This window comes from Acartia tonsa, chromosome 9 (genome assembly GCF_053477335.1).
Source record: "Acartia tonsa isolate MP-2025a chromosome 9, ASM5347733v1, whole genome shotgun sequence".
NCBI classification, from domain to species: domain Eukaryota; kingdom Metazoa; phylum Arthropoda; class Copepoda; order Calanoida; family Acartiidae; genus Acartia; species Acartia tonsa.
The window spans coordinates 8,384,377-8,406,815 of record NC_137268.1 but is presented as its reverse complement, the minus strand read 5'-3'; the positions used below and the strand labels follow the sequence as shown (position 1 = coordinate 8,406,815).

The window sequence follows — 22,439 nt, the reverse complement described above, 5'->3', positions numbered from 1 at the left end:
AAAATAATTTATTTTATCAGAAATATAAATAACATGAAATAAACTGTAATACTTTTAGATTTTATAATTTAGATAATGTGAGGTATTCTAATTAATCATAGTTATTTCTCGCATCGTATTATAAACAACTTTCCGCGGATTTAAAATGTACTTTTATAAGATTAAACCAGTTTTTTTATCCTCGAGATGCCAAAGGCATTGGCTATATAGCTTTCTATAATACAATGTGATAAATAACTAATATAACAAATTTAATTAGTTCTTCCTTTTCTAAAAACAGGAGTCTCTTTAGTTCCATCTAGAAAGTTATGGGGAGCATCTAATTGTTTTACATTGCGAAGTTTCACAATATCATTCCGTACAAATAAATCATTTTGATTTGTATCTGTAAACTCGTTATAATCATGCCTATTCAAAAATAAAGATAATTATTTAAATTGTTTTTGGTAGCATAATTGATAATGTTTAAATGTAGAAAATAAGTAGGCTTTGTTACTTTGGGTTCAAAAATAAATATTAAAAAAGTTTCACAGATGCTTTTTAAGGTTGGATTCTCCTAATTGATAAATTATTACTTGGATGTTGCACCAGATTTCTAAGTACTCTAATAAAGTGACTAAACTAACGATAGCCCCCCTTCCCTCCCCTCCTACTAGATGAACCAGCTGACAAGTTAATGAAATCTTTATTAGCAACCTAAATTGATGAAAAATTTCAACTGCTGTTTTTTTTTTATTTACATCAAACACTTTACTAATATCACAAAAATATATCATTTTAAATGGCGTTTTTTGTTATTCACTCCTTACCCAAGGTATGTAATAAAATCTTAGCCCCCCCCTTCCTGTCAAAATTGTTAGCATTATATCAATATGCAATTTCGAGGCTTATCATTTTAGCCAGCTGCCAGCTGCGATTATCAATTTAAGTCCAAGGATCCGGATCCGCATTTATTACAGTATATGAAAATCTGGCGCAACTTGAAAATAAATAAATTATCTTTTCCTGTGATTAAATCTTGTATATCCCTTACTAGTTATCAGATCTATGATGGCTTGGCGAGATGAATCTGAAAAAACAAGAGCTGGATCTTTAAATCATTTTAGTGGTGAGCCAGATCGGGGTGAGCCGAATTTCAGCCAATCACAGCGCGGCATTTCTTAAAATGCTGTACTCTCATTGGTGGAAAGTTGGCTCACCCCGATCTAGCTCACCACTAAAATGATTTAAAGATCCAGCTAAGTATAGTTACGAACATTGTTAGCGAAGGATTTTGAAAAAAAAATTATTGGTCAAAGAACGTTATTCAATAGAATGTACTCAACGCCTCAAAGTGCCTTATGGGGTAAATTCCACCCCCTTCTTGTCTAACAAACAGTTTTGTTAGCCCAGTGGGGCCAAAGGCCCGGGCTTAAGAAGTCAAGAAATAATTTTTAAAATTTATTTTAATATTTGTGGAAAATTGTCTATAATATGATGCCAAACTGGAAAAACACTTTCATTGGGTACCACTGGTTCGTCCATATAATACCATTAATTGGAAAAATATGAAAAGAGTAAACAATTTCTGAATTAGAAATTACCTTTTTGAAATTTGCCAGCTAAATCTGTTTCCACCGATAAAACTTCAATATCCACTTTATCCCAAGGAATAGTCCTTAGGACCGCGAGTTCGAATCCCTCAATATCAAGAACAAAAAAGTTGACAGTGGGATTGCCCAGGGCATACAACAGGCTGACGAGTGGCAGACATTGCAGCTGAAAAAATATTATAGGTTAAGAAAAAAGTTTAACACAAAAAGCATGTTCTATAAAGATAGAACCTCTCACACTGTCTGTCTGTCGGTAACGCATTACATGTGACGCTTATTTATTTCGAAAAAAGCTCTTTATTTCCTTGGTGTAGTTACATCTTTATGCAAGCTACAATTTTTCCATCATGTGGCAAGAAAGCGAAGAACCTATATAATCAAGTCCCAAAATGTAATTATGTCTTTATACAGAATCCTGTATGTACGTAGTTTTGCAACAAGTTTATATAAAATTCTACTTATTAACTGTTCAAGTTCGTTTCTTCTACCCACTGTGGGCTATAATTGAATCAAGACAAAAGTAAGTGCCGAGCCCTGAGACCTATGTATGGTGAAAATAGACATAAAACCATGATGATTCTAGGTAAAACCAAAATATTTCAGCGGGGGCTTTTTGAGAAAATTAGATTTGAAAATTTCAAGTTCAATTTTCACCCCCTAGGGGTTGCCGCATAATCATGACAAGAAAAGCAAATATTATTTATTTTAAATTTTGAACAACTTTGCTTTTATATTAATTAAAATTAAGATAATCCGCAAGATCAAACTGAAAAAATCTGTAAATTTAAAGTTTCATGAAAAAAAATATATTTTACCCTGAAGCAAACAGTTTTGGTCCGAATACGAAATAATTTAAGATTAGAGTTTAGAATAACAAGTAGTTTTCACCATACATAGGTCTCAGTGCTCGGCACTTACTTTTGTCTTGATTCAATTCTAGCCCACAGTGTACCGTTTGATTTTAGAGCTTGGCTTTTATGGATACTGTCATCATTGATAGAACCTGATTTAAACATATTGTGTAAAATTTTCCCACCTGTACAGACTTATCCGTCTTAACATCATTAAACCCTTGCATCACCCTAAACAAATAATTATATAATTTGAAAAGAAGGTGTATCAACTTTTTTTTTTATAGCTAGCCGGTTCTTTTAGTAAGTAGTAGATGTAAAATTTTTCATAGAATTCAGATATGCAATCGGTTTTTTTTTGTAGACCTCTTATTTTTTAAGTAATTTAAGTTTAAAAAAAAAAAATTAAGTCGATTTTAAGGTACTAAAATGCAACAAAAAAAAGAAAGAAAATAGCCATTATGAACAAAAATAGTAAGATCTTTAATTTGACACCTTACTTTTTCAATTCTGTCAGGTAATTATTGAAAAAATCGATTTTTTAAAACCCACGAGAATAAAAACTCTGAACTTAATTTTATCATTTCACAGGTAAAAAAATATGGGTTCATATATACCTTTAGAATCAGAAAAATATTACGAATCCATTGTAAGCAAAATTGAAAAAAAAAGTTTACAATATAGTATATAAACTACAATAAAAGGAATTATATGAAAATATCATATTATATTGTACAGGCAACGTTTTAATTCTTGAATTGAGTATAAAAATGGGAAGGGGGTAAAAAGGGGGTAAAAAAGGGAAGACGATAGTGTTGCCTGAACAAAAAATATAATTGGCCATTTGTTTATTTTTTTATTTTTTTACTTTTTTTCAATTTTGCTTACAATGGATTTGTAATATTTTTCTGATTCTAAAGGTATTTATGAACCCATGTTTTTTATGTCTGTTTGAGAAAATATTTAGGTCTAAAGTTTTTATTAAACCGAGGTTAAAAAAATAGATTTTTTCAATAATTACTCAACAGAATTTTAAAAGTAAGGTGTCAAATTAAAGATCTTAATATTTTTGTTCTTACTGGCCATTTTCTTCTTTTATTTTGTTGCGCTTTAGTACCTTAAAACCGACTTAATTATTTTTTTTAAAAACTTAAATTACTTAAAAAATAAGAGGTCTACAAAAAAACCGATTGCATATCTGAATTCTATGAAAAATTTTACATCTACTACTTACTAAAAGAACCGGCTAGCTATAAAAAAAAGTTGATACACCTTCTTTGAGTAAATTTGAAATTATTTTGTTTAAATCAAGACTGAAAATATCCATTTAATAATTATCTAATTCTTAAGAACATAAACAATAAATATTAAAAGGTATAAAAATATAAAATTAAGTAAAAGTAACAGGATGTCTAACTGTTTCTAACAAAGGATCACGATATCCGCTGAACCGATATGGTTCTCCTTAACAATGTAGCTTCTCATAGGTCCAGTGAAGGTTTAGAACTATTTTTTTAGGAGAAAACACAACCCTCCCAACATAAATCGTCACTATGAAAAAAGTTAACCCCCACAAAAATTATTTTTTCATTCTTAAATTCAAATTGAAAATAGACAAGTAGATTCCCCCTTCCAATGAAAATTTCCATTCGTTTTGTAAGTCAAACAGACAGACAAAGATCTGCTTCAAATAAAAATACTTACGCAAAGCTGTAGATTATGTTGGAATTTTTGCTATCCGTCAAATTTATATGTCCAACACTGAAAAAATTTGAATAAGGATCATAAAAATTTCGTAAAATTTAATTTTTCTAATACATTAGTAAAATATATTTTTTGTTTTTAGTAAATTGTCTTTTTAATGTGCAAAGAAAATAAATTTACATGATTTGAAATAATTTAGATGATTAAAATTTAATTAGGCTTGGTGACTACATGTAACTACCAATTAAACCCCTTTGGACACTTAAATTAACAGACGAATGGCTATATTTATAACAGGATTTGAAACATCTATCTAATTTTTTAAGCAATAAAACGTCGGTGGCTACAATAAACTAACCTTTCAAGATCAAAATTCTTATAATGTGGAGTATTTTCAACAGCCAAACAGGTGTTTATCAAGTAAGCATCTCGCTTTGTCTACAATTAATATAAAGAATTTAAGCTTGTTTCAAATTTTTTTCACTACAATATTTGGATGTGCTTAAACAGCGAGGCTACTCTATAATTTGAAATGTCCGTCTGAAACGTTTTGGGGTAAACATGATTTTCTCGGCTCCTTTTAAAGATAGACGACTGAAATTTTCAGGGATTAAATCAGTTCGCATTCTACATATTTTATTAAGATTTGCATATTGGTTGGGCTGCAAGATAGATTCTTAGATTTACATGTTATAAATTTTAAAAGGTTTCATAATTTACTTTTTCAAGTTTAATGTTTTTTTTATGACATTGCTTTATGCTTGATTATTTCTAGATGTCCATTCCTAATTTTTAAGTTTCGTTACTTGTTTATGTTGTCATCCTTGTTTTTTTGTTATTAAAAACGAAGCTCTTCTATAATTAGGTTCGGTCCGTCCGTCCGTCCGGATAGCTCTGTTAGTTAATTTAGGCATGTTAGAGTTGTCCCATCGATTTGCATGGTGATCCCTGTAGGGGATAGGTAAAATTTAGAAAACGTAGCAACTCTAATATCATTACCAGAATGTCCGTACATCCATTTTAAACATTTTTAACAACAAATATGTATGTGATATTATTATCAGATTGATCTGATTTTTAGAATACCAATTCCTAGTACAACAAAGTACAATGTTATAAGCGAAGCATCTCTATAATATAATCCTAAAAATGTCAATATGTCCTTAAACATTATCCTGTATATTTCAGCAGTTTTTAACAAAGAAGTTGTATCAACTTTTTTGCTTTTTATTTAAGATAGCTAGCCGGTCCTTTCAGTAAGTAGTAGATGTAAAATTTTTCATAGAATTCAGATATGCAATCGGTTTTTTTGTAGACCTCTTATTTTTTAAGTAATTTAAGTTTTTTAAAAAAATAATTAAGTCGGTTTTAAGGTACTAAAACGCAACAAAATAAAAGAAGAAAATAGCCAGTATAAACAAAAATAGTAAGATCTTTAATTTGACACCTTACTTTTAAAATTCTGTTGAGTAATTGTTGAAAAAATCTAATTTTTTAACCTCGGTTTAATCAAAACATTAAACCTAAATATTTTCTCATACAGACATAAAAAATATGGGTTCATATATACCATTAGAATGAGAAAAATAATATGAATCCATTGTAAGCAAAATTGAAAAAGTTTAAAAAAATTGTAATAAAAAATAGAAAAAATAAAAAAGTTATTTTAAGAATTGTAACTACTAAACTAGCCAATCACAAATCGCAAAAATTGACGAATCGGGAAGCTTAATCTATAAAATTAACCAATAGAATTGCCAGAAAAAAAGGAGAACGTTCATACAATATATACAACTAGCGGCTTCGCCCCTAGCCTCTAGGGGCTTTGCCCCAAGAGATGACAACAACAAAAAATTCAAAAAAAAAAATTAGAAGAATTAAAGAAATCTTCTACAAAAGAAATTTTCTACAAAAGAAATCTTCTACAAAAGAATTCTTCTACAAAAGAATATTTCTACAAAAGATTTCTTCTACAAAAAAAAAAAAAAAAAAAAAAAAAAAAAAATGGGGGGAATTTTTTTTGTTTTTGGGGGGGTTGGGGGTGTCCCACCCCCCAAGAAAATAGCTTAAAACCACCACAGGACCAATAGGTATATACCCTGAAGAGTAGAATCCAATCGGTTCAGCGGTTACCGAGATCTTAAGGGACAGACAGACAGACAGACAGACAGACGGACAGACGGACAGACGGACAGACGGACAGACATCAAGCTACTTTGTATTATAGATAGATACTACAATAAATATAGTGATATTAAAGACACGGCGGCTCGCTCACTTATAGAAATGGGAAACTTATAAAAGTTTTACTCACCACACGAAATCGTAACAATTTTCATGAGAAATACGCATTTTATAAGGCATACAAAATGCTCTAATTTTTGTTCTATTTAACATAATTTTATAATTTTTTTTGCTGTTTATTTTATTTTACATATACTTTTATCATTTTATCAAAAAAAAATTTATCTTTTTTCATCATTTTTTGGAGAAATTAATGCTTAAACTAAGGGTATCTTTAGACGCAAAATTGACGCACTTAGAATAAAAAATGCGTATTGAGTACAAAGGGGGGATAATTTCAAGTCATGAATGTTCTAAAGATATCTTTTTTTCCATAAAATTTTAATGTTTAGTCCACCCCACGTCACCCCGAAAATTATATATCAATTTAGGAAGATAATTTTTGTAGAATAATTACAGAATTTACCACGTTATGGACTCTTAAAGTATAGTTAAGATCAAAGGCGTGCAAAAGGTTGGTATAGGGGTTGTTTACACCACCCTTGTAAAACTAAGGGGGATGGATACACCTCCCTAGGTTTCCACCCATGTCCACCCTCTTGACAAGAGCCTACACCCTCAGATACACCTCTTTATAAATATCAAGGGGGTGTAAAGGAAATAAATTTACACGCCTTAAAATAAAGTGGGATTGGGGGTGTTTAAGGAGGGTGTATATAAGCAAGTCACAGATTCAGATAATTATATGCTATCTATTTTTAGATAAATTAATTACCAGACTTTACTAAAATAATCTTGCAATATTCTGTACAACTGTACTGTACAACTTTTAATTAGTAAATTGGGACATGAGGAAGCTCTCATACATATGTAGGGGGGGGCCCGGGGGGGGGGGGGGAGTTAATGCAACCATCCCATAATCAATTAATCCAAATTTTGTTATGAAAATTGGCATGTGTAATCCTTGGTAGGTCTGTTTTTCAAAATTTAACAAAAAGTTAAGCTGAAGGGGGGGGGGGGGTTAAGGCAACCATCACGTAATCAATGCACAAATGGCACTTAGAATTCGAATTTCATTACAAAACTTGGCATGAGTAATCCTATTTTCCCAAAATGGAACAAAAAGTTGGAAAAGTAATGGCTAATGGCTGTTTGCTCAGCTGTTTAGCCGTTTTTGGGCTATTTTCAGGGAAAATCCATCAATAATCATGTAGGAATCATCCATTAGGGATAGGTTTTAATGGGTGCTGAGCTGAAAAATACTACCAAAAATAGTGGCAGCTGGGTAATGGCTTATAGGGATATAAAAAAATTGAATATTTCCATGGAATTAAACTTTTTAAACTTAATTAACATTATAACTTTATGTCATGGACATATTACTAAAAGAACTTTTTTTAATTTCTAGATTTCGCTGTCATAACAGCTAAAAACTGCCAAAAATGGCTGAGAACAGCTGTGAACAGCCAAAAGTATATATTGTAGATTAAATCATCCCGCCCTGGAAAAATTTTGATAAAAGTTTTGCCCCCAGTAAAAATTGGTTGATTTAAGCAAAAAAATGACCCATGTTAAATATTTTTCTGTGATGCAATAATTGTGACCTCATGAGCACTGCAAAGTTTTTGAAATCTGCAAAAAAAAAATTTTTCTAGTTCTTTTGTGTGATCTCAATTCTAAAGATTTTTACAAAATTTCAATTCTAGTATGTCAATATAAACCTGAAATTTACCAAAAAAATGGAGCAGTCTCAATTATAACATATGAAAGTGTAGCAAGTAATCTGCAAAGTCCATTTTTGCAGAGTTTTTCTTACATAACTTAAAAATAAAAATTTTAATTTGGTTTTCATTTAGATGCAGTAACTACTGTAACCAGGCAGTTTCAAAATTTTAGCTCAATATTCAACCAATTTTGCTCACCTTCCAACACTAAACCCCCCTTATTGATAAGAAGACCATAAATTTTATTTGGGGTTTCCCTCAAAGTTTTTACACAGATAGTGTTAGTATTTATAGTAAATTATGACCTCAAAAATTGTTTTATATATATTTATGCAATTTTGACTTTGGAAGATGTGACATGTCTAGGGTAGGTTTTTTTTTAAAAACATACTTTTGCTTTAATGTATGTTAAATTATACCAATAACCATATTTTAATTTTCAGTACCACCCACTTAACAGCTAGAACTGGCTGGAAACAGCTGGGAGTGGTCAAGAGTATGATGAGTAGATAGGGCTTTTGATGTGTCTAAGGGTAGGTTTTTGTGGGTGCTGAGCTCAAAATACCACACAACATCCATATGGCAGCTTGCTAACAGCCGCAGCTCAGCTGGGAGCGGCCAAGAGTAGAATGAGTAGATAGGGCTTGTGACATGTCTCTAGGTAGGTTTTTAACAGTCTGTGTAACAGCCCCAGCTGCCAAATGGATGGACCCCCACTATTTATAGTAGTATTTTTGAGCTTGGTACCAATAAAAACCTACCCCTAGACATGTCACAAGCCCTATCTACTCTTCATACTCTTAGCCGCTCCCAGCCATTTTCAGCCAGTTCTAGCCATTTAGCAGCTGGTACAAGAAATTTTAAAAAAGAATATTTAAAGCAAAAATATGTTTTAAAAAGTTGATTCCTATGTAATTAATGATAGTTTTGCCCTGAATAATTTAGCCCAAATACGGCTAAACGACTAAGCCGCCAGCTGTTAGCCATCACTTTTCCAACTTTTTGTTTCATTTTGGGAAAATAGATATACCAAGGATTACTCATGCCAAGTTTTGTAACGAAATTCGAATTCTAAGTGCAATTTGCGCATTGATTACGAGATGGTTGCATTAACCCCCCCCCCCCCCTTAAACTTGAATTAATTCCTTTAATGATCTTGATAGATATATGTTTATAACTTTTAATATATTTTACAATAGTGCTCAAAGTTAATGTTGGGAGGGAGATATATCCCAATCCTCTTTTTATAAAATTTTTTTGAAATGTAATAAATTTCTTATGTAAAGTAGTTTTGGTAAAATCTTAATAAAATAACCCTTGATTTTAGTTTAAGGGGGCTGTTAAAAGTCATAAGTGGGGTGTCAAAAAATTTAGTTGTTATTAAATTAATGGAATATAACCTGATATTATAAATTTGAAACATATTTTTGATGTACAAAGAGATTTAAGGAACATGTATTACACTTTTTTTCATAGAAGAAATTGAATAATTTTTTATTTGTTTTTTTCAACACAAGGTTATTTGTGTATCTCTTGGTGCAAGATACCACCATATTATTAGTTAAATCTAATTTTTTATAAATTAAGTGAATCAGTCTGTTAGACCAAGGGTAGAAACTCAGCAGATAGACAGACAGACAGGCAAGAAGAATTATCAAAGTTTGACTATAATAGACAATTAATTACATAAAATCCAATAGAGAACCTGTGAATGATCAGACAGACGGAGGGATAGACAGACGGACAGACAGAGGGACAGGTAAATAGTAATAGACAGTCTTTGAGGCATTAACAAATTACAATTAGGCTATGCTAGATGATTCATTGAAATCCAAAAGAGAGGCAGTTAGACAGATAGACAGACAAGTGGTGGGACAGACAGACAAAAGGACAGACAGACAGAGGGACAGACAGACAGACAGACAGACAAATGGGTATTGCCTAAAAACAGTTTGGCTGCTAAATGTATCATTAAAACCCACAATAGAAAAGAAATTTACATTAGTTTCTTTTTTTTTGATACTCAAGCCCCCCCCCCTCCCCCACTCAAAGGGGTTTATTATTTCTGAAAATCAATGAGTGACTTCTCAGCATAATAAAATTGAATATACTTTTTATTTCATCAATTTATCTTAAATAGAATGAAAGTTATAATCATTTTATTGTCTACAAGAAATATGCTTAGAGTAAAAATCAACCTAATTGTCAGTAAAAATGTTATATTTATGCATATTTACACAGTAAATAAATTTTAAAATTGTATTTTATTGTAATGAATAACTTAAGGGGGTTGTATGAATTATCAAAAACCTAAAAAAAAACTAATTTGGTTAAATTAGTCCAAGTAATGATTGATTTAGTACAGCACATATGAATATGTTGTCAATTTCCTATCAGAGTCGCAGTGAAGAACATGTAAAGAATGAAAAATTATGAACAAATATGCATCAGTCTGTTTATAAACTTCAAAACAATGCAGTTAAAAATACATTATTGTTTCTTGTGTTTAAAAAATATCTGCTACATTGCATTGTCTTTTGTTTAGGTTTTTTTCAGGTTTGGTTTAAGCTAACCCTTTAAAGCCGAAAATTATGATTCTTAAAATAAACTTATTTTTTTTATTATAGTTTTATAAAACTTTTTCAATTTTGCTTAGAATAGATTCGTAATATTTTTCTGATTCTAAAGGTATATATGAACCCATGTTTTTTATGTCTGTTTGAGAAAATATTTAGGTCTAAAGTTTTTATTAAACCGAGGTTAAAAAAATAGATTTTCTCAATAATTACTCAACAGAATTTTAAAAGTAAGGTGTCAAATTAAAGATCTTACTATTTTTGTTCATACTGGCTATTTTCTTCTTTTATTTTGTTGCGTTTTAGTACCTTAAAACCGACTTAATTATTTTTTAAAAAAACTTAAATTACTTAAAAAATAAGAGGTCTACAAAAAAAACCGATTGCATATCTGAATTCTATGAAAAATTTTACATCTACTACTTACTGAAAGGACCGGCTAGCTATCTTAAATAAAAAGCAAAAAAGTTGATACAACTTCTTTACTTACAATTTCTTCGACATTTATACTTCTATAGTCTAATTGATGAGTTCTGACACTTTACAAGTGTTAATGTTCGTTTGTCCTACCGTTCCAGAGCTTCGCTTTTATGGATGGCTTGTATAAAATATGGATTGATTAAAACACTGTTTATTCACGCATTGACTTTCTTCCTTTGAGACAAGAGCGTCCAAAGTTTTTTTGAAGGGGGGGGGGGTGTGAAAGTTGAAAATATAAATTTTGGGGGGAGGGGTAATCTTTATTTCATAGAGGCAAGGACGTCCAAGCTTTTTTATTTGGAGGGGAGGGAGGTTTGGTAAAAATAAAAAATCAACTATTTTTTTGGGGTGGGGGAGGAAAAGGGGGGTAATCACCCCATTACACCCCCCCCTTGGACGTTCCTGCTTGGCGAATCTATTTCAAGGTAATAAATATACCTCTTTACATCTTTGAAAGAATTCTGGAACGGCTTCTACTAACAGACCTAGAATAGTTAATTATTGCATCTTATTATAGACAGCTTTCCGTGGATATATAAATGAAAAATTATAAGATTTTAACAGTTTTGTAATTTTATGATTTTAATTTCAATATTCGTGGAAAAGTGTCTGTAATACAATGCTACATATGGTTTTTCAGTATGACGGAAAACCGGTTTCAATCCAGCGGATATTAATCGGTTTCGAAGCCATACTGGAAACATGTTTGAAATTTAAGATTAAAAGAATCATTTAGGTCTTTCGAAAAATAAAAAATAGTCTTTAAATTTTTAAGGTATAAAAGATCCATCCGACTATTTTGTATATCAATATTTCTCTTTTAACTACTAGCAGTAGATTACTAGCATATACGGACAGACGGACACAAATTTGGAATTATAGAGTAGCTTTTCTAATAAAAGGATGGATTGTGGGGGGGGGGGGGTATGTGTTCGACAAGACATTTTTAGAAAAATGGCTAATGTAAACACTCACTAATAATTGAATATTCTTGGATATATTGACATGGGAAAATGTGTTTTCAATTAAGCTTGCTAATATGGACCTTATTTATTGATCAGTTGGTTTATTCAGTAATAGGGGAGGGGATGGGGTAAAGAGGGTGGATGGAGGGTATCGTTGAATTATCCATCCCTATATCAAAGTAGATGAAGATCTGGTGCATCATCCAAGAAATGATATATCAATTGTTTATACCTGTCCAGTTAAACCTGGATTCCAGAGTTGCCGTCACTGACTGGGTGCAGTCACCTGCCCCGGCCTCCAGAAAGAAACCTGACTGAAAAGGAATTGAATAATATCATCCGCTCGGCGTCGTGGAGATGATGATTTCGAATCACACCGCGTCATAATTAAAGAAGGTTCCTACTGCTACTATGTCAGATGCGCGATAGAATAGGAGAAGTGCCTTGATCTAAAACATGCGCAACTCATTACCATGCACAGTTTGGACTTTCAGACAAATGTCTTGCAATCATAGAGTTGGTTGTCTGTTGGGTGTTACTTGACTCATACCTCAGGTGTTTAAACAGAAAAGGAGAGATTTACCTCCCCTTAGTTACCCTTGTTATAAAGTGGCAAGGACTGCACCCTTGCCCGTATAAAGAAATCAAATGTGTAAAGTCATGTTTAATGGCGAACACACAGCTTTAGATAAAAGTTGTCATAATTCTAGCGCGACGAGTTATAAAATTGGAATTAATATTATACTCTAAAAATTTTTATTCATACAAATTATATGGTAAGATACACGATTATTTTCATTATGGCTCAGAACCGCGTCTGATTTACCGGATATTAATTGGTTTCGAATCCAAACTAGAAAAAAATATTTCTTATTACCTTCATATCAGAGAATACCATTTCATAAACATCCAACTCTTGGTGAGAATGAAATACAACTGAAAGTAATTTAGCAATACTGAAAAATCACGTATCGCATCGTAATAGAGACAATTTTCTACGAATAGTAAAATAAAAATCATAATATTTTATACATATGCCAGTTTTGTTTGTTCGGGCCTTCGACCTATTAGGGCCGACAAAACTGGAATTATCGTTTTACTATCCGCCGAAAGTTATCTATAATACGATGCGTTAAATAACTATTTTGTATTATATTGTATTTTCGAAGCTACTCTACAATTCAATTGTGTATATGTGTCCGTCCGTCCGCCAGCAAGGCTAAAGCGTGACTTTCTTGACTAATTATTAACACCGGTGTCTGAAATTCTATGAACATCCAGAAACTAACTATTCTTTATGGTACAATTTACTTGACTAATATTTGCGATATAATAGTCAGCTTAAAATTTAGGCGTTATCCTCTTAGAATTTTTTTTCAATTTTGAAAATTTTGGTACCTCCCCCCCCCCCCCCCCTCCGACAAAACTATGATACTTGGCCGTTGCGCTTTTTTTACAGGTTAGGTTATGTTATAGGCTAGGGGGCCGAGCGCTGCGGCAGCCAGGTTTCATAGATTTGTTGGGGGTGGGGGGGGGGGGGGGACTACTCAAATTTTCAAAATTGAAAAACAAATCATAAGGATATTAATGTTAAAATTGCTTGGACAAATAAGAATCCAGTCCTGAAGTCTTTTTGTCCGTCTGTCTGTCGGTAATTCCACAATACATTTACAATTTCTGTTGAAATTTCACATTTCATTTTGTGTCTGTAAACTTCCCAGCTATAAGAGCAAAAAATCTACCAAATAAAAAATGCATGTTTTTACCTTTTTCATCATTATCATAAAAATCTCTTTTTGTAGGTGAAACCATCAATTCTTCTTTGATTTTTCCTAAAATATTTCAATTGTTAATTCTTATATAAAAGTGACAGGATGTCTGTCTGTGTGTCTGTCTTTTATTACAATTATTCTTTGCATTAAAAACCCATCCTGCCCTCACTTTTAAAAGTTATTTTGCATTGTATTATAGACAGAGTTCAGTGGATATCAAAACTGGTATTCATTTCTATGATTTTTCATTTTCAATATTCGTGGAAAATTGTCTGTTATACGATGCTATACATTATTTGCTAGTATAGCTAATAACCGGTTTTAAACCAACGGATATTAATCTGTTCCGAAGTCATACGAGAAACTTTTTTCTAAAACCATCTCAAGTAATATTATGTTATATGATAATACCTGTTAAATATGGATCATCTGCCGATAAACAATTAAAAAGTGGCCTAAAATATATAAATTAATTAATTTCAATGGAAAATGTCCTTTATTTTTAAAGTATAAATCAACTCATTTACCTCATAGCGTCATGGTCGGCCTGACGGACAGACAAGTACGTCCAAGCTTTTTTAATTTTTGGGGGTAATCACCCTCCCCCACCCCCCTTGGACGTCCCTTCGGACAGACAAACATTGACATTTATAGAGCAGCTTTTCTAATAAAAATTTACCTTTGCTCAATATAGTGTTCTTTTCCTTTTGCATCTTTTATCTTAATTTTTGTCTGAAAATGAAAAGATTTCATGTTTTTACGAATTTTTTTCAGAGAATTTCTTTTTATTAGATGTAATTCTGCTTAGAAAGCGTATATACATATATACTCTAAAAGGTTCCACGCCAAACGTAGGAGTGAAAAAACATAGAAGTGGACAAACGCAGGAGTCCCAAACGTCGGAGTGGGACAAACGTCGGAGTGGACAAACGCAGAATTTTGGGACAAACGTCAGAGTGGACAAACACAGGAGTCCCAAAACTTTTTTTTTCAATTTTGATTTTTTTGCATGATGATTCCTATAACAGTCAGGTACGATTTAGAAACTCTATAATCGTTACCAGAAAGTCTGTACGCCCATCTAAAACATGCTGATTTTCAACTTTTTAACAACGATTTTTGTATGGTATAATTATCCTATTTATATCATTTTTGGAATACCGATTTCTTGAAACAACGAGGTACAATACTAATAGCGAGACATCTCTTTAATCAAAGGCAATTTTTGCAACAAATTTATGTACAGTTTTGTTTCGACTTACAAATTAATGTTCTGCTTTTAAAGTTCTCTACAAGAGTTATTGTTCGTTTGTCCTTCCTTCTGGTTTTAAAGATTCACTTTTATAGATGTTATCATCAATGTCAATAAAAGGAAAAAAAACTAAATACCTTTCTATCTAAATTATACAATTCTCTATTCCTATTGGAATCCTGAATGTAAAAAGATATTATTAACAAACATTTTTTAATCAAATTTATATTTATAAATTTAAAAAAATATTTTTTGTTGATTTAGAAAAAAAAATTGTAAATAAATTTATCGCATCGTATTATAAACAGCTTTCCGCGGATATTAAAATAAAATGTATAAGATTAAAAAACTGGTATCAATTTTATAGGGACCAGTTGAAAATTATCCTTAATTCATCCTTTGGCGACCTTTGTACTTAACAGTATTAGAGCATTCTGCTCTTAATAAAACTGTCCCTGCCCCTACTTTCTTTATTCTGCCAATCACACCTTAAATGTGATCCATTATAATCTGAGGAATTAAAATATGACTGAACGAAGGGAATGTCACAGATTGTAAAAATCTTTTTTATTTAACCAATGTAATTTTGAAATGATATTCTTTTATATATGTGTACATAAACAATTTTTATCCAACTTGAATATTTTAAATGAGTTTTAAATTAATATTGTTATATTTTTTTGTAAGTAAATGATAAAGACAAATAAAGAATCAAATAATAATAATAATAATAATTTTATGATTTTTATTTCAATATTCGTGGAAAATTGTCTGTAATACAATGATATACATGATTTTTCAGTACCGGTTTTAATCTAGAAAATAAAATTAAGATACCTTAATCTTGTTAAGAATAGAACAGTCGAAATCTTTTTGCAATGAATTATCATTAGAATCTTGTATCATGTTCAATTCTTTCAATTGCTCCTTTATTAAACCTAAAAACAAATAACGATTGCCAATTAAGTCAAATAGTCAGGAATCTAACGGGATAAGACAATGACCGATATATTGATGTACATTATCATTTTTCATGGGTGTGAAAATGACTATAAAACTGTGTTTATGACAGCAGTAAGGGTGTAATTTTGACAGCAGATAAAAAAATATTGCCAAAAATACAGCAAAAAACGAAAATGACAAAAAATACACCTACTTTTTGTCAAAAACACAGCGGTTGTATTTATGCTAGTGGAAAAAGTGGCAGCACCCCAAAATTACCCCTTCTTTGATTACAATTTTTGGTTGACACGTTTGGACACTCAACTTTATGAACCAACAAATCAAAATTCAAGAACCCAAAATTGTGTTTATCCCCCATCAATTTACCCCCTTCAAAGTAAAAAGCTTGGGCGTCCCTAATAACCTAACAAGTATTCAAATAATTAATTACCTTCATGCGGATTGCTTGACTGATGAATTGTAATTAATGTAATAATAAAAAATCCGATGACAAAAACTATGGGGTTATCCCAGCGGGCCTTGTGAAGCAACCGTTTTTTCCACATCCTAAAATTAAGACAATAAAAGTATTAAGTATAGATTTAGAACCCAGACAACTATCTTGCCCCTTTCTTGGGGACCTTTTTCGTCTGCAAGCAAATTGCTTTCTGCAATTTTATACGACACTATTGGCTGATAGTCATTTGTCAAAGACCCAGCTGAAAGTCGGCAGAGGGTCCACAGTGTGGGGACAATTCTAACAGGCCTGAATTAAAGAACTATCCGTTACAGACGAACGAACGGACAGACCCTAATTACAGAAAACCTCGCTTTTTAAAATATATAAAGGTTTGAGTATTGATGTGAGTAAGTTATTCGACACCAGGATAACAAGTTTCATAATAGCGAAGCATATTAAATCTTTTATATTTGATTATACATGATGCCTTAAGCGTCGTCCTAGAAATCAACAATTCGATGTATGCACTATAATGTATGTATTGTATTTATATGTATGTAGATATATGAAAATAGGACATCTACATAAGATAAAAATAGATGTCAAAAGATCTTATAAATTGACATAATTACGTTTTTGTATAGACTATAGAGTTGCTACGCTTTCTATTTTTTACAAGGTTGATTTGAAAATCTTTAAGTTATAAGAATAAAGCCAGTTTTTTAGCTCCTAGTGACCGAATGCCTGGACTATCAAAACTGCTATGTATTAAATGATTTATCATTTTTATTTTAATATTCGTGGAAAATTACTAGAATATACAGTTTTAAACATACCTTAAATGGTTCAATAGTTGATAAAAATCCATTATAAACATAAAAGTTTTTTTTCACAAGCAATGAAAAATTAAACGTGGTCACATTTTTAACTAGAAAAAATGAAAGTGAGAACTAAGAGGAAAAAAAAGCTTCGTAAGGGTAAACACTTATCGACGTTTTTTTATGTACATTTTGTTCCCATGAGTGATTTTTAAAAGCGAAGCTTTTCTATAATAATATATTGGTCCGTCTGTGCGTAACGTTTATCTCTTTTCCTTAATTTAGACATGTTAGAATTGACCTGTCGGTTTCAAACTTTGCATTATAATTCCTATAACAGTTAGGTAAGATTTAAGAGGCGTATCAACTCTATAATCGTTACTTGAAAGTCCGTCCGTTCATTTAAAATATGCTGATTTTATCTTTTAAGACAATAATAATGTAAAATAATGTGAAATGTGAAAATGGATTATAGATTGATGTACATACCAAATGATAATAATAAAATTTACCCTTCTGTAGATCAATATTATTTGTTGAAAAGTTTGGATTAAAATTCAGTCAAAGTACCCAAAGTTTTAATAAATCATAATTCAGCGGGTACTTGTGTAATTTACAGTTCAACCTTCCCCTTCTTCCCTGATAATTTAAAAAGATTGATAGAAAACAATAATTTCCCAGTCATATTACTTTCATCTTGTTATTTCATAGATTTTCCCCTGTGGTAATTTCCCCCCCTCCCCAATCCCCACTAACTTCCCCCCTTCTTATAACTTCCCCCTTGATTGTTCGATCCCGCTACTAATATTTACTAGTTGCTTCTCAAGTGAAACCAAAATATTATGTCAATGGATGTAGAATAAACGTGGGTATTATGATAAGGAAGAAATTGTCGTCAAATTAGCTTGCTAACATGGAACTTGTTTATTGGTCAGTTCGTTTATCCAGTAGGAAGGGAGGCCGTGATGGGGTAATCAAGGGGGTGGTAGGTGTAAATAATTATTTTAGCCTGCAGCACTAGCCGTCTATCTTGAATAACGGCCGAGAAACTAAGTTTCCACATACCGTTACGAGCATTCAAAAGAAAAGACATTCCAAATTATAGAGTAGCTTCGCTAGTAAAAATGAGTTATTTGTTTATTCACATATTCCTCAGGGATCTAAAGAGATAAGACAATGGACGATAAATTGATGTACGATCTTAACGATGATACACAAAATTACCCCTTTTGTATATAACCATTAGTGGTTTAAATTTTTGGACACTCAACTTAATGAATTAACCGATTAAAATTCAATAAAAGTTCCTAAAGTTGTTAATCTAACGTATAAGAAAAAGTTAATATAAAACTTTGGGGACTATTGTAATAAACAGCCCTATGTCTCCTCCCTCCCTGCATATTCCTCCATCTAAGATGAGAAGAAGGGCAAGTTGACAAATTGAATAAATCCTGTTGATTACATAATAAAAGGACCTTTTACTTCAGCTGGTGGCTGGGTATCAACTCTTAAAATAATCTAATTGATGTTGATTTCAATGTAAAAGAATCTTTAATGCCAGAGAGTAGCTGGATGGCTGGGTATTAACTCTGAAAATAATATAAGTAATATTGATTACATAGTAAAAGGACCTTTTACTCTAGCTGGTTGGTGGGTTATCAACTCTTGAAATAGTATAAGTAATGTTGATAACATAATAAAAGGACCTTTTACTCCAGATAGCAGCTGGATGGCTGGGTATCAACTCTCAAAATAATATAAATAATGTTATTTTATGATAAAAGGACCTTTTATTCCAGATAGCAGCTGGATTGCTGGGTATCAACTCTCAAAATAAATCTAAATAATATTGATTTCAATATAAATGGACCTTTTACTCCAGATAGCAGCTGGATGGCTGGGTATCAACTCTCAAATGATGTTGATTATATGATTAAAAGGATTTAAATTCCAACTTATAACCAAAATAAAATATTGACTCTCGAAATGAAATTGTAAAAAAAATCATAATTAAAAAAAAAGATTTTTGTTCATTTAGCCGCTTGGTTCCTAGCTAAAAATGTATACAAATTTATTTTTAAGAAAGATAGATGTAACTAGAATTTCAGTTTGAAAGGGAACAATGTTGAAAGAGAAGTTATTACTGAACCAATCATATTTTGTATAGAATTATTAACCTGCTATATTCCCCCAAAAATTATCATAGACTAAAAATCAATAATGAAATGTTTCATAAATATATCAAAATTGCTGTCACATGACTGGCCTAGCAGCAGTAAGTACAATTTCTAACGTTTCTAGTATGACGCAGTGAAGTCCAGACAGACTTTGTATTTTAAATGTTTTATTATATTTAAAAAATGAAATATCAAATATAAGTAATATTTTATCAGTGCCAATAATCTCCAGGGAACTAAAAAGATAAGACAATGGCAGTTAAATTGATGTACATACCCATAATTACCCCTGCAGTATAATATAATTAATGGTTGAATGCAACGTTTTTGACAATCAACTTAATGAACTAAATTTTATTACACTATTCTCCAAAGTTTTATAATAATGTTTGTTTTCTTATTCGTTAGCTTAACAACGTTGGGGACTTTAAATTTGATTGGTTGGCTCATTAAGTTAAGTGTCCAAACGTTTCAATTACTAATTGTAATCTACAGAAGGGATAATTTTGTGCATCATGATTGAGGTTGTACATTAATTTATCTGCATTTGTCTTATCCCTTTATAGCCCTGCGTGTCTACTGTATAAACCACGCCCCTCACTTTACATGGCCAATTATCCAATAAATATCCTTTTTATCATATTTATCAATATAGATGACAACCATATGGGGCTAGATATTATCTTTTTATGCTTTTCAACTATCTTTTTAAAATTTACTTTCTTTTAAACTAGGGGATGAGCGCCTAACATCTAGGGGCTCTGTATTTGAAGGGATATGGAATGGCAGAAAAATAGCTTTAAACCATACCTATACCTTTTAAGTCTAACACCTTGATCAGGTCCTATAAGAAGCTTCGCTGTAAAGGAGAACCATATCGGTTCAGCGTTTAGCGAGATCATTCTCTACAGACAAAAAAGCTTACTACTTTATATAATAGGATGTCCAACCATAGATAATTTCTTCTTATTCTTTTTAGCGAAGCTTTTTTAAAAGCTAAGCTTTTCTATAATTAGGGTCGGTCCGTCCGTCCGTAACGGGTAGCTTTTTTCGTTAATATAAGCATTTTAGAATTGTCCTGTCGATTTCAAACTTTGCATGGTGATTCCTGTAATAGTTAGGTAGGGTTAAGAAAGCGTAACAACTCCAGAATCGTTCCATTGTCCGTACGTGGATTAGAAACATGTTGATTTTAAACTTATTGTATGTTATGATTATTTCATTCATCTGATATTTGGAATATCATTCCTAGGACAAGAGAGTACAACATTATAAGCGCAGCATCTCTTTAATCAAATCCTAAAAGTGAAAGTATGTCCTTATACTGTATCCTGTATTTAAGCAATTTTGTAAAATTTAGTTGGGACTTATACAACACATTTATATTCACCTTATTAGTTCTGACACTCTACAAGTGTTAATGTTTGTTTGTCCTACCCCTTCAAAGCTTCGCTTTTATAGAAGTTGTCATCCTTGTTTTACATATAAAACCCAGCTCCCTTAGTGAAGGATTTAGTAAATTATAAAAATGTGTAATATGAGACGCCACTCCCAATCATTTCTGTATTAACGCAGAAAAAAATTGATAAATAAATGACTAAATTTTTTTTTGTTAATATCCGCTGGATTAGAAACGATTCTGAGCCATACAAATCATGTATTTTCCACGAATAATAAAATAAAAATCATAAATAAATTCCTGTTTTGTTAGCTAAGGCCTTCACCCCTCCCCCGGAGCCAAAAAACTGTAATTTATTCCTTATACAGCTCATATACTTGTTAGGCAAAAAACTAAAACAAAATACCTCTTACAAGAAAGAAAAAGAATAGAGATGTCACGAGCTATATGAAACTCTACCCACAGAGTGGGAAACATGTACCGACTTTCAATTGGGTCTTTAAATATCTGCCAAATATCTGCGTCGGAAATACAAACACAGCCTTAGTCGCTTCAGAAGACAGAAACTAATTTACTAGCAAACGAAGTGTTGTCTGGATTATACATCTATACTTATTCTTTTCTTAGTTCAACTACTTTTTCCTTAATTTCTAATATAAGACCCAACTATTATAATCATTAGCAAAGATTTAACAATTCTTTTAAAAATGGTAGCTTTTCTTTTTTTATGGTTGGTCCGTAAATAAATGTATATGATATTAAATTATTTCAAAGACCCAATATAAAAAGGGACAAGGACCCCGCCTTGTGGGCAGAATGAACCCTCTATTCTTTTACTTTTGTGGTCCGTACATTGTAAGCTGTCAATCTTTGCTTTTATGGATGTTGTTATCCTTGTTTTTGGCTAATTAGGGAATAGAACAAATCATGGATAGAGCACACTAGATGTTAAACATGGTTGCCTAAAAATCTTTTGAAAGCAATACATATAAATAAACATAGGCTGATGTTTTCGAAACCGCTTAATATAAGCTGGATTATAACCGTTTTTCAGCCATACTGATATATCATGTATAGAATAGTATTACAACAAATTTTCCACCAAAATAAAAAAAAAATAATAATTAATACCAGTTTTCTTAGCCAGGGCCTTCGGATCTTATAATTTTCCATTTTAATATCTGCGGCAAGCTGTCTATAAAACGATGCGATAAATATTTTTTCGTCTCACTATATTTTCATACCAAAGATAAAATTTTTAGATCAAAACAAACCTAAATTATAATTTCTTTTTTTAATGTAACATTTTAAGTAACTTTTTCACTGATTATAAATAAATAAAATATATTTTCACATGTTCACTATATAATTGTTATGCATATTGATTTTAGAAAACAATTGTTAAGTCTAGCCTATACTAAAATATACTAATACAAAAACAGTTCCTAAGATTCTATAAAGCATCAAATCACAATAAAATCTT

The 22,439-nt window shown here is 31.4% G+C and overlaps 1 protein-coding gene across 2 annotated transcripts; it reads right to left on the bottom strand.

Moving 5' to 3' along the window:
• LOC145328146 (uncharacterized) lies at positions 1-22,439 on the bottom strand. Of its 2 annotated transcripts, none has more exons than XM_080171726.1 (16): positions 22,231-22,439; positions 16,554-16,669; positions 15,998-16,098; positions 15,298-15,339; positions 14,588-14,640; positions 14,320-14,363; positions 13,903-13,968; positions 13,014-13,072; positions 12,369-12,450; positions 11,610-11,656; positions 4,506-4,585; positions 4,148-4,204; positions 2,629-2,674; positions 1,584-1,758; positions 1,008-1,069; positions 1-410 (listed from the first exon to the last, which is right to left on the bottom strand). In XM_080171726.1, exons 2-16 carry the CDS (start codon positions 16,666-16,668, stop codon positions 252-254), a joined length of 1,188 nt encoding a protein of 395 aa, XP_080027852.1. In that variant the 5' UTR covers position 16,669; positions 22,231-22,439; the 3' UTR covers positions 1-251. The 2 variants fall into 2 exon arrangements, with proteins under 2 accessions (XP_080027852.1, XP_080027851.1); XM_080171725.1 differs by lacking the exon at positions 22,231-22,439 and adding an exon at positions 17,399-17,514.